General features: G+C 27.3%; 1 protein-coding gene across 1 annotated transcript in view; it reads right to left on the minus strand.

Moving 5' to 3' along the window:
* The window catches only part of LOC107452990 (cell adhesion molecule Dscam1), a gene marked incomplete in the record, with an annotated part of 286,344 nt that overhangs the window by 177,944 nt on the left and 94,278 nt on the right, over window positions 1–14,122 (minus strand). The window contains 1 exon segment of the mRNA XM_071184722.1: window positions 8,992–9,153. Coding sequence (XP_071040823.1) covers window positions 8,992–9,153 — 162 coding nt within the window.

A 14,122-nucleotide genomic window follows, 5' to 3' on the forward strand; every position in this document is an offset into this window, starting at 1 on the left:
GATACATTAAGGATTTATTTTATAAAATGTGATGATATAAAGACCAATTGAAACCAACTTCTTGTCATCCGGGATATCTTTATAGATATTTTCTGTAAATGACCACCACTATTGAAAAATCTTTCTTGAAAAATTTAAATTTAAGAACATGTTTCCCTGTTCTACCTACCTCATGATCCCGCTGTAACGACTATTAATTCTTTCCATTAACGAAAAATCTCATTAGTTTAATCAGCTTTTTTTAGTTTCTTTCTTCTTATTTACTTCTCTTTACTATGAATGTGGAATTCGACTTGTTTTTTTAAGCAAGTGCAACTATCTGCTGGAGGATTATAAAACTCAACACTATAGATAAAATTGTAAAATAGTTTGTAATATGTAGACTCCTCTACATGGAATAAAAAATTCTGGCAAAATCACCATCCTTGTATGGTAAAAACATTTCTGGTGAATAAAACCGAAATTCTAAGAAGTGAAACAAAATAAACTATATTTAAACCATTCAGATGGTAATTTACCGTTCACTGTAATTATGTTTTACCGGAAATTCTTCATTTCAAAATTATAGTTCTCATTACAATGCATTTAGCTACAAATATAAATCTGAAAAGTAAAGGTTACCAAATAAATGGTTTTTATGTAGTGTTTTAAAGTATCACAATATAATTACCAAAATAATCTTCAGAACTATCAATAATTTTCCAATGGTAATTTTAACATTTTGATGAATTTTCCTCTTAACAAACAGAAGATTAATAATTTGTTTACATTGCAACGGTTTATTTAAAGTGGCAGTTTATTTAAATGGTTTATAGAAGTTAGATAAAGATTAATTATTTCTGCATAATATGTTAATTATAACAAGTATTATAGGGGCAAGAATGATGGCTTGAAATGTTCAATTAAAATGTTTCAAAGATACTGAACTCAGAATGGCTTAAAAACTCTTTTCATATTGAAAAATAGCTATCACAATTTTAAGAAAGGCAACAAGTATATACATGGAATGTTATAGAGGGAATTGGACACACTACAAATATGCTTCAGAGTGGTTAGAAGAGCTGTAATACTACATAGAGAGGTTCAAGTGAAGCAACCATATTGGGGTCTGTCATTCTGAAATATACATAACATATTTCCTAAAATTTAAAAACTAAATTATTATTTTACTCTTAATTCTTTTTCAATAAATTAAAATTAATTATATAATATCTAATCTTTTTATACCATAACCTTGAACTGAGTGCAGAGTTTTAGAGATTCTCTCTACATCTGTCTAACACATTAGCATGGAATTAGAAAACCATTATATGGTTGTTATTCGTGAATATCTGTTAGTGTAAAACAATTGATAAATACTGAATTCATCTGAGAATTTTCAAAGTAAAATAAGAACAATTATATCTTGCTGGGTATATATAATGTAAGATAATTCAGAAGATCTATTATCCCAAAATACTAATCATTGAAACAAGTCAATGAAAAAAAATTACTACCAAATAAAATAAAAAAACTATTGCATAAGAAATACATTTGTGAGCTAATCAATAAAAATATCTGTTAAATGTTATCGAGATAAATTGATCTGTCTGGATAACCTTCCATTTTAGTTGAGAAAGCACACCTTTGGCGCAATTAAGAGCAAGAGAAAGTTGAAGTACTATTAAAAAGTAAAATGCAACGGATCATTTACTTGCTATTAAAGTCGCTAACAGGACTCAGTCAAGCGTGGAGAACAGATTATAGGAAGGTTCATCTTTTACCGCCTTCTTTTTCGATTTAGAACTACCAACAATTGAAAAGCCCTTGCCAAAAATGAGCGCTCTCATAACTTGCCTAAATTAATGGATTGTGGGAGTTTTTGAAGAGAGAACAAAGTAACATTTAACATTTTTAAGAAAATTGTGGTGCGATGTTGATAAGACCCTAATCTGTGCATAATTTATAATCATTTTTTTACTATTTTCTTGTCCTAACTTTTTTTTTGTAAAACATTTATAATCAGAAATAATTGATACTTTTTTTAATAAGAGTGTTTTGGAAAATTGAGGTAAGAATTGCATGCAAAATAGTATAATGAATGAGCTTTATTTATGCTTCTGAATTTATACTTTAAGAAATTAAGCAATTTATATTCCAAAATGATCAAACACTGACTTAATGTTAAAGTTTTTCTAATACTTTTTTAATCATTGAGAAATAATTGATTAACAGATAATTTAGTTACAATTACTTGTTTATTGTAGCTTTTATTTTCAAATCAAACCAAGGATTTGATAATTAAATTTTAAGGAAAAATTAATTGAAAAAAAATCAGAAAAGCGTTTTTTTTTTCGCAAATAGTTTACCATATATTTGTAATGCCCTCCGGTTTTGCCTGGCTCTTAAAAATAATTTCCATTATAATCTATCTTTCTTCTCTGTGATTATGCAATTGATAAATAATATTTTAAGAACTGCAATTTTATACCTTAGATTTATTAAGTTTGTAATAGACATTTTTTTTGTAGAAATGAATTCCAATTCTTCTACCTGACAAAGGAGAATGAGTAAATTAGCTAACTTTCAGGACATCTCTTCAATAGTTACGGTGTCGTAGATAGTTCATAAAACCACATTGTAAAAAATTCCGAATCTAACAAAAGTACTACGAACCGGAACTTTGGGTGTGTCATCAAAAATCCGTTTTATCGCAAAATCCTGCTTTTTGCTGTAATTTTTACATTAATATTTATTTCATGAGTGTTATTCAGTGATTTTACGGTTTTAATTACTCTAAAAATTACGGTACATCAGGTTTTTTGTCCGTAACATGTTCCGTTAAAAATGGGTCTTACAATAAAAAGTACCAGCACTTTTCACAATGCACTGGTGTTCTTTTCAACCTTAATATTTACATTTAACATAAATCAAAGCAAGCTATTTAGTATTAGTAAAACAAAGTATTTGTGGAAACAAAATTTTCGACTAAATACTGCATATTTGATTGAAATCTCCGTTTATATAAACTGAAAAAGAACTAAATTTATGTAGCAATTATTTTTAACATAATTAATTTCTGTTTATTATGATTATATTTATTTAGGTATAGTAAAATTTAAAACACAAGTGTTTTTCTCCTTGAGATTGAATTTTCAGAAAAAAAAATTCATTGTGCTTTAAAGACTAATAGCCTGAGACCTTTTTTACTTAGAATAAAAAATACTATCAGTACATATAATATATAAAAAAAATATATTTTTATTTAAATAATTTTTACAAGAAATATTTCAAATGTTGAAACTGTTTTGTTGTTATATACCCATTTTTTAGGCTACTATTTCTTAAAATGGTTCCATCCATTATTTCTAAACACTCGTTTACCACGAAATCTAAACATCAAAAATAGCGATAAAATGAAACCAAAACTATTTTTTCATGAAATATATGGTAAAGTGCCTTAAGAATTACATCACTTTCGTGTTTTATCTTAAGTTTTTGTTTTCACGAACACGTTGTCTCCTCAGTAACTCTTAGGTGGGATTGAGAAAAATGCAACAGCGAGATCACCTTAGGACATTTGCATTGTGGAAAGCTCTTCGCAAGAAAATGAGTTTCTCACGCACCAATGGGATTTAAATTTGAAAGGTTAGGAACGTGGAAGCAATAGTAAAATCTTCAGTTTGTATCCTCAGGCTAAAGGAGGATAAAGATTTGGGGAATAGAAGAAAAAAATACAGCTTCCTTTCCTGTGAAGTTGAAATAATGGTTTGGTTTCTTTCATTTTGGTGTTTATAAAATGGAATGGGTTCGAGAAAATTGTTTCGGTGTAAATTTTTGTACATAAGTGCTTTGTTGAGAGGAGAATGGGATTATGAAACTTAATGTTTTAATCTTTCATAGAATAATGTTTGAGAAAGAGCGAACGTGTTTGTTTCAATACATAATAGAACTTGTTTCCTGCACTTTAATAAAGATCTCTTCTAAAAAGCTTTTGGTGTCATATAACGAAATGGGTTGGATAAAATTGTTTCAGTGTGAATTTTTGAAATTTTTCAAATTATGTATATCAATATCGTATTATGAAACTTATACAAACATATCTTATATGAAACATGTCATATTATGAACCTTTATGCGGAAGTAGTTCCAAAGCGCGAAATATGAAAAAAAGAATCACATTTATTGCAATATATATTAGATATATTGTCACAAACATAAAGCAAATTCACCATAAATCTATATTTATAGCATTAATATATTTTTAACAATATAATGCGATATGAAAACCAAATTTGATGAAAATATAATACAAAATACGTTTTTTTTATTACAAAATTTCAATTCAATATTACTGATTCGATTTTTTAAGTCTGTAAAAGCATTTTTAATTAACATGTTAATGAACCTTTTTTTGACAAAATTAAGTTTGAAACATAACCGGCATTATATTAAAACTGAATTAGCAGCGAAATTAGATTATGTTTTGTTCCAAACACATAGCGAACAACTAAATTAAAACGTTTTTACATATTTAAGTGGTTAATATAAATAAATAAAACATAGAACTTTTTTTAAACAAACCAAAGTGCTACTTAAACATAATATGTATTTCTTTTTTATGCATAGAAAAAATGCAAAAACAAGTCGACTATACTAAAAGTTTACCTCATTTTGCAAGTAAAAGGTAAACACTAGCATATTTTCGGAAAAGTTAGAAAAAAAAACTAAAAACCTGGAAAAAGGGGATCCATATAAACCAGATTTTGATAACGATATATATATATATATATATATATATATATATAGATATATATATAGATAGATAGATAGATAGATAGATAGATAGATAGATAGATAGATAGATAGATAGATAGATAGATAGATATTACAGTTTATACTGTATTTTAAGGTAAGGTATAATCTGTTAAATGTATTTAATATCTCTCTCTTCCCTTTCTTATCTTTCTTACACATTTTGTTACTTCATATTAATTTTTTTTAATTAATCAGTATCTTTACAAAGTATCCAAAATATCAGTACTTTCCCAAAGTTGTAATTTCAAAGGTTATTTTTCAAAACAGATTATTATGATATTTTAACAAATAAGAACAAACTGTCTGAATTAAATATATTTAACAATTTTTTCGAAATCTTAGCTATAAGAATATAGATAAATAACGTTAGTGAAACATATCTAAGGAGAGAATTTTGTACACAAAAGCCTTCTTCATTGTCGAAAAACAGAATCATCAAAAAGGTAATAAAGTAGATACCCTGAAAAACCAGAATCAATTTACCGTAAAGAAGTACTAGTTCCCTGAGTGACGCTACTTTTTACAGCAGAGATCATTTAGAACGTAAAATCGTACGATACCAAAAATCTGATATAGGTAATTTTTATAGTAATATTTACTATAAAATAACTGAAAAATTCTAATTAAATAAATATCACTGTAATAATTACGGTATAATATTTTATATTAAAATGGATAGTACGGATGATGATCTCAAAGCGCAGTCACTTCATTCCGTAATTTTTTGAATTTCTTACAGTATAAGGTCTTCACATCAAGGTTACATAGATTAATTATATTTTATTAGATGAGGCAGATATAATAATTAATTACACTGGCGGATCCGGATCAATTTATGGTAAAAAGTACTGGCACGATGTGTACATCATCTGTAAAATACAGTTAAGAGTAACATTTATTTTCACCGTAAAGCTTTATACCTTTGTTTTTAAGATTTATTTAACTACAGTAATTTTGTTACTTTATAGTAAGTACTTCAGCTAAACTTATGGTAAATTGGATTCTTTGTTCCATAAGAGTTAAATAATAAAAATGGATTTTACAGCAAAAAGTACTGGCATCCAAAATGCCAGTACTTTTTACTGTAATTTGATTTCTTACAGTGTAGTTTTCTGACGTGGAGCAAGTAGAGCAATTAATGGCATGGAAAAAGTAATTCATACTCTAAATTGCTTTCAATTTTAAAATTTGAGCACTAGCTTGATTTCCTTAGTTTTGATTAAACTGATTCATAGTTTTAAAATGTTGTCATAATTCTTGATTTAAAAATAATTGTTTTTCTATTATAAAATAATATGGACAAAAAACATACTACTACATAATGGATTAAAATATAAATAATGTTTAATATTCTTTTTATCTTTTTCAGCAACATAGAAAATTATTTTAACTGCAGCTGGTTTGAGCGAACCGCGTTAATTACACCAACCAGAAATATGGAGCTTAGTCAATAACAAGTAACTAATGCATAGTTAATTTGAATATATATTCAAATCAATCTTGCTATAAGACAGTTTGAAAATCAATAAAAAAAATAATACTTTAAAAAAAAACTTGTAATATAAGACTAGAACAAGATACATTCAAGAAATATATTGGAAACTCAGATAGTATTGTTAAAAAAAAATGCAAAAACAAGTACACAAAGGTAAACATTTTTTCATGTCATAGACGAAACGTAAAATAAAGAAGAAACAGATTCGTTAAAGAATCAATTGGAAAATTTTTCCTAAATGTCAATATGTTCACCTTTAATTATAAATCATTTATTCGTAATTTTATAACACATAAATAAAAAAAATACATCTGACATGATTTTTCAAGATAATTTTAACGACTTCTATTTAAAAATGCTATTAATTATCTTTTTCATTGAGATAAAGTAAACAATTTCATCAAAAATTGGTAACAATCTTTAAAAAAAACATTCTTTAATTATCGTAAAAACTACGCAATAATATTGGTGATCTTTTATTTCATGAGTCTTTTTAACGAAAACAACCATTCTCCAATAATTTACGAGCCAAAACGCAAAGAAGAAAACTACTCTGAATTTTAGAAAATAAAAAGGGGAAGATCCAAATGTTGACATAAATTTCTGGTTTCTATGAGTAAACTTTCAGTGCAACTCAGTATATACCATATCTTCGGTACAAATGGCAGACACGTGTACCATAAAAATGCTGTAAAAAATTTGATGTGGTGACATTTTACAAAAGTTGCTGCTCGAACGCTCCTATAAATACAGCTATGTCCACAATAAAACTCAACGCTGTTGAATAAATATTGACAACTAAGCTTGTAGATCGTATTAGTCAATACCACTTTTGAAATTTATGGGAATCTTTACTCGAGCAAAATAAATGTTTGTGTTTTTGGTATTTTGAGAGAAATCAACTAATAAAAATAAAAAGATTGTTATTGGAGACATTTGATGAAAATAAATAAATGATTCGTGAAAAAGTCGATGCTTGATTTTATAAAAACTTACATTTTCAAACTACTATGGCTTCAAAGTTGGCTGTTTTTATTACATTCAACAAGCAATTAATTTACACATTGTGTGGTTATTGACATTAATCGAATTATTACGTGGTTATTTTATGGGTTATATGTTTTTCATAGTTATATATTTTTCATACATTATGGAATTGGTATTTGATAATAATGAAATCACAGATGATTTTGTCCCTTCAAATATTTTAAATATTGAGTCATTGATGTTTGCTATCATACAGCTCTCATCAAGAAAAAGAATTTAGTGTTTAATATCAGATATTTACATATTTTTTTATTCGTTATGAAATATAAACTCAATGATCACAATAAACGTGGTAGCATAGACGAGCTACTTTACTAAATTATTATTTTTGAAGTAATTTAAGACCATGCGTCTTTTAGCTTTCATATATGCTTAAAAAAAGTGCTTATATAAACCTAAATAAAGTATTTAAAATAAAAAATATAAGTTAAATAAATGGAAGAATAATACTAATTAGTTTTGGAGAATCATCAAAATTTTTATTATTGACTTGCTTAAATAACTTTGAAAATATGTTCTGGTGCAATTACCGCACTGTATGTTAATGAAATTTCAGAAAAAGAAATAAAAAACATATTTTTCTTTAATAAAGCAAAAATATTTGATATTTAAACCATTAATTCTGTAAATGTTCTGCTCGAAAGGAAATGGTTTACCAGAAATTCTAGTTTTTGAAATTTTAATTCTAATTACCACACATTCATTATAAAATAAAAGAAATTAAAAGTAAATTTAACTGGCTAAATGGTTTTAATATCATGCTCTAAAGTATCATGATAAAAATACAAAAATATGCACAATTTTATCATAGATTACAAAATTATATTTCACTATTGATTTGACAAAATCATTACTAAAGCACTTCAGTAAATATTACTGAGCTTCTTGGTATGTCCATAGTGCCAAATAATACACGGTAAACTTTATTATATTCTTGTAGCTTTGCCCATAGTATTTTTCTTAGTGAAAAATGCTTAATTATTTTTTGTAATAAGTACAAATTGAAACAAAAAAAAACTATGCTCAAAAGAGCGAAACTAATGTAGAAACGTTACTAATTAGCTTAGAAGAAGGTAAAAAAAAACATTTATTATTGACGCCTATGTTGCTTATTCAATTTTGGTAATAGGCTCTTATAGTATTTTGGCAATTGATGCAATTTTAAGAGGTAGTAAATAAACTAAGATAGGAACAATCAGTATGTTTGGTACTGATTAAGACTGCTCTAAAACTGAAAACAAAAGGAACAAAATATGTGAAAACTTTTACATACATGGGAAATCAACAAAAAAAGTAGTTTTTACGTTACAATAGTATATAATTGGAGTTTCCATGTTAAGTACTATTAAATGATAAAGTAGTTTTTCAATATAAACCTTTATTATTAATCTTAATTCACAGTGTGTGAATAATGATTTCTAAAGTGTTAGTCAATAAATTCATGTTTATTGCACGTGTATTATCCTGGGTTTTATTTATTACTTATCATTTCGTTAGCAATTACAATATTTTGATCAAGGTTTGTAGTAGGTATTTCGTAAGCAGCTGGAAACTCCAGCTCATCTAAGACTGTTATCATCAGCACGCTCATAGTAAGGGTTACATAAAAGTTGCGTAAGTTTTATAATTAAAGTTAGTAAAATTATACTGACCTATTGTACCTGGTGAACCAATGCTGACTCCATCATCTCGCAACCACAGCATTACTTTTATGAATGATCTCACGGCTGGTGGACTATGACACAATAATACAGCAGTACTTCCTCTTATTACAAAATGATCTGACACATGGACTTCATAAGGTTGTTGCAAAACTATAAATAAATGATATCTCTGTAAATTAATGTGTAGATTAACTCAGAACAAAAAATAACCTCAATAACAAGTTGATATCACTTTAATTTGAAGTTTATTAAAGCTATTTAAACTTTAGCAAGGAATTAAGAAATGTTTTGTGTAAAGTATTTGCACACAAATTCTCAATAAGAGATAGGCTCAATATTTATAACAGTTAACGTGTGTACCGTTATCACAAATAACCTGAAAAATACAAATAATCCATGCCTTTTGTGGGAACATTGCTCACTCTACAACATTGAAATATCATGCTGTCATTGATTTTTCTCCTAAAAATGATATATTAAATACTAAATAAATAATATTTCGATGGAAAAAAACACTCATAAACTTTATATTAATCAACAAAATTTTAAATACAATTCTTTAACTAATTTATATATAAAAGCCCTACTTCATTTCATTAGGATCAAAAGTTCGGACCCTGGCACGAAAGAAAAAAACTTGTTTCTCTTACATCAAACAAACAACTTTTCAACTTTTGTTTATAAGTTTCATTTGTAAATATTGATAAAAAAATAAATTTGAACTTAAATTAATTCAATTGATGAGACTTGTTTCAAAGCCAATTTTTTCAAGGTATAATTGTTCCATTAAATTGTTCCTTAGTATTGTTTCCAAATCTATAATTTGCATGTTTTTAGAAATTTCTCTAGATGTCCTCAGAAACACCTTATCACTTATTGTAATAATTCTTGTCTAAAATATCAGTTGAACATCAATATTATGTATTATGTGAATAATTTTTTAAATGTGATTCAGTAATATTGCCTTGAGCTCTTCTACCTTATGTTTCACATACCAGTGAATTGTTGTATTTTCCAGTTTACAAAAAATTAAAATTTTATTTGAGAACATCAGAAAGACAATATATTTTTGGAAGAGGGTATTTATAGGAATTAAATTTTTATTTCAAGAAAATGTTTATTCTAAAGAAAAATTTTATAACAATTGTATATGCGAAATTAATTTTACGTATATTAATTAAAGCTTATTTTTATAAAAGCCTAAGTAATGTTTTTTAAGGAATAATAATCGTATTTTTTTTACTTTTATTAATTTCCGTTTTAAAAGAAGGTGCAAATTATAATATTGAAATTATATTCAAACAATTAAGCAAATTTTTATCACCTTATAGAAAAGGTAAATAAAAAAAGTACTAAAAAGTGAAAATCAATTTTCTTCCTCATTGTTTTTAGCTGAATAAAAACTAATTTATTTTCCTTGTGTGACTTAAAAAACGATGCAAAAGTAAAGATCTTTTTGTCAAACAATTATTCACTTCATTGTTCCCATTATTTTAATATGCTACAAAAGCAGAATAATTAAAAAAAATAATTTTATATCTAAAATTCTCTATGGATAACACTATTCTCTTTTATTAATCAAGATTTTCTTATTATCTTCGATAACAAAGTGAAGCGAAAATAGAATGAACGCAAAAAACTTCCATATTCTGTGATTAAACAAATGAGAATTACAGAAAAAACGTATTTTGAACAATGGTAAACATAATTAACTGGAGCTGTGAATGCGTTTTTTTTATTGATTTTACGTAAATAGACTGTTGCCTAACTGAATTTGACCTTTAAGTGTATTAAAATAATTAGAACGTTTGCTTTGAGCATCAAATAACCAGCTCAATCTCACGGAATAGAGTTTCTTTTTAGTTTTAGATTGTTACAATTTGTTGAACAAACATATTCACTCCAAATGCCCTAGAGGTACAACATGCCTGTTGTATTAAGTTAGATCTTAGAAGGTTTATTATTTAAGATCGTACCTTTTATTCTCAGATTGTGCTCAAGGGCTGGAAATAATTTACTAAGATAACAAGATATGTAATAAACCTAAGGCGATTCAGAAGTTCTCATGGTTCCACACCAATTAGCTGTGAAAAGAAACTTTTGTTAAAACTGATTTCTGAAACGTTGGAGTGTTTAATTATCTAAATATCTTAAAGGATTTGCTTGGTTAAGCTATGCTTCCAATTTTGATCTCGAAGAAAGATTTTCTCTACCTTATTAAAACATCTTAGTTGTGAAAGAAACATTGCTAAGAATAGAAATTTTAATATTTTCGTTGAATTTTTCTAATTAACTTCGGTTACACTTAGATTTTAATTTATGTTTAAGAGTTGAGTGAGGCACAAATTGTAAAATTAACATACTTAAAAGTTTATATATTGATTTATTAATGCTACAATGAAAGATTTCACGGCTTAGCAAATTTTAGAAAATCGAAAGAGAAAAAAAATCTTTACTTTCGAAATACTGAAATGGAATATATCCGGATGCATTCGTGTTAGAATTCTATGGATAGAAAAGTATTCTTGAGATAAATTCTGCACTTTTGAATTCAGTTAGCACTTCTGATCCACAGTTCGTCTATGTTCACGCTTAAAAGTTTAAAATATTTATATAGGAATATTTTGAAAATATCATCAAATTATTAACTTATCAATCTTGGAACATCTGACCTGGTGCAAATTTTTCTCAGTGCAGTTGAAGGCAAAGGTCAGTCTGATTACCCTTCTTACAGGATATTGTTCCATCTTATGTTAAACGTGATGTATAAGTTGTTTCATTCCACAAATTTTCATAAACGCTTTTGTCACCAATACCAAAGGACTTGGGTGAACCATATTTTTTGTAAAATTTAGATCATGATTTTATATGTGGTTAATATTGTTATCGCCTGACACAGGATAGAAAAAAATTATCCCTAGCTACAGTGGTATTTCTATAATTTTTGAAAAAGCAATCTATTTTGTAAACAGAAACCACATTATACATAGCAAAACTTTTCATTTTGATACAAATTCGAAAACATAAATGACAAATGTACCTCAAACAATCAGTGAAGGTCGTAGCAAAATTTTTTTTTTTTGAAAGTCCTCAGTGCTCTCCTCTCATATTCTCAGAATTACTGAAAAATTATCAACTGTAATTTTTCCGCTTTGTAGTTAATGTTTTGAGGCCCACTTACCTGACAAATAGTTTTTCATTGTGAACGGGAATCGAAAATATCGTAACATATAATTTTTTCTCTTTTCCATTTTTTAACCGAACTGCCAAAATTTTCGTTGTTTCCGGAGAATTTTTTTCTAGTAATAGCGAAATGAGGCATTTTGTCTAATCACATTTTTGAGACAAAATAATAAGTTTTATGTTTCGTCTGATAAATGCGATTTAAAAAAACATTCTCCCTACAGAATGCATATAAATAAATGATAATTATATGTCCATGCATTAAGTGCTATCAAAATTTAAAAATATTTTCTAGTATTGCTTTTCTACTGCAGCTTTAATTAAAAAAATAAATTAAAGAAATTCAGCGTATTTGGAAAAACTTTAATTAAAACAAGAATCTCCTTAAGAAGTATTAGTTCACCAAATCGCTCCCCACGAAACCATCTGGTCGTCACAGATGATAATAGAGAGTATCTAAGAAGTGGTTCATAGGTTATTTACAGCAAGATTAGGACCCAAATGAAGGATCTCAATTTTCCTGGATGTGCTTCAATCGTGGATACATGCAAGATAAAAGGAATAATACCATAAAATTCCTTATTTTAAAGGCTGAAAAATGTTAGAAGCTTTCTGGTTTTCCTGTGACATCAATAAGAACAAGTCATTTAAAAGCGTAACTTGAGAATCTAATTACGCTGTATGAAAACGTTTGGAAGCAAGGAAACAAAAAAAACTTCGCCCCTGACAGTGATATCTTTTTTAAATCTCTTCCTCTGCTCTTTGTCATAGCACATGACAATTCTTTTCCTTTTATGGAACGTGAATCATGCAGAATTAGAAAAACGATTTAGAACGATGTGCAATTCTTAGAAAATCGATGTCGAAAATTGGAGGAAATCTTTATAGAACCCAATTTTCAGAAATTCAGGTTACAATAGAAGCGAAACTACGATTTTTTCTTGAAGAAAGTTGGAGATTTCAGATAATGTGAGATATCTTTTTTTGATACTACTGCTGAAAACTCAGAAGAAAAACTATAGAGAATGATAATTCAAGAATATAGATGGCAGTACTTTATTGGATAGTTTTTTAATCATTGACTGTTTTGCTCTCTTTTTCAAGTTTTTCGAAAGGAGTCAGCACTATCGATTTTTGAATTTCTTTTAAGTGTGTAGAAATCTGGCAATTTATATTTCATATGGTTTTTCAAACTGTAACTTTATCTTTATTATTCTCAGGGGTCAGAATCTCAGGCTCTCGAAAGGGGTCAGCACTATCGATTTTTAAATTTCATTTAAATGTGTAGAAATCTGGCAATTTATATTTCAAATGGTTTTTCTAACTGTAACTTTATCTTTATTATTCTTATATGTAGACATGTTCTTATTAGTGTTTTCTCAGTGTATTTAGTGCTTTCACAGTTTCACATATTCAATATTTATATTTAATATTTGAATAGTATTTCAATATTTGAATTTTCGAGGTGTTTCATTTTCCTATTTAGTTTTCCATTATGAACCATCAAGGGTTGAAACACCGATGAACCATCATTTTGGTTGAACCACTGACTGCAGAAGGACTCCTGTCAGCCTCCTGATTAAATGCCGTTTTTGCTTACATACATATCTTTAAAATTTCAATTTGCTTGTTTTTGGTTTCCAACTTTTTATTTAAATTGTTTACATAAGACGAATCTGGTTTTAGCTGCTTTTAGCTTTGCGTTTTTCCATTTTACTTTACTATTTCGAAGTTTTTATAATAAAAATTGTTTAAATCAATTTCCTACTTTAAATGGTTTCCAACTGTCAGACTGGCACCCATTTGAACCCAGCAAAGTTGACTTAAATCCACCAGATAATTTTTTAATTTTCCTTTTTCAAACCGTATATGAGAACAAAAACCAGGAATAATTGAGGAACTAAAAGAAGCCATTCACTCTGCTAAAACCTTTTTG

The sequence above is a fragment of the Parasteatoda tepidariorum genome, chromosome 8 (assembly GCF_043381705.1).
Source record: "Parasteatoda tepidariorum isolate YZ-2023 chromosome 8, CAS_Ptep_4.0, whole genome shotgun sequence".
Taxonomy (NCBI): domain Eukaryota; kingdom Metazoa; phylum Arthropoda; class Arachnida; order Araneae; family Theridiidae; genus Parasteatoda; species Parasteatoda tepidariorum.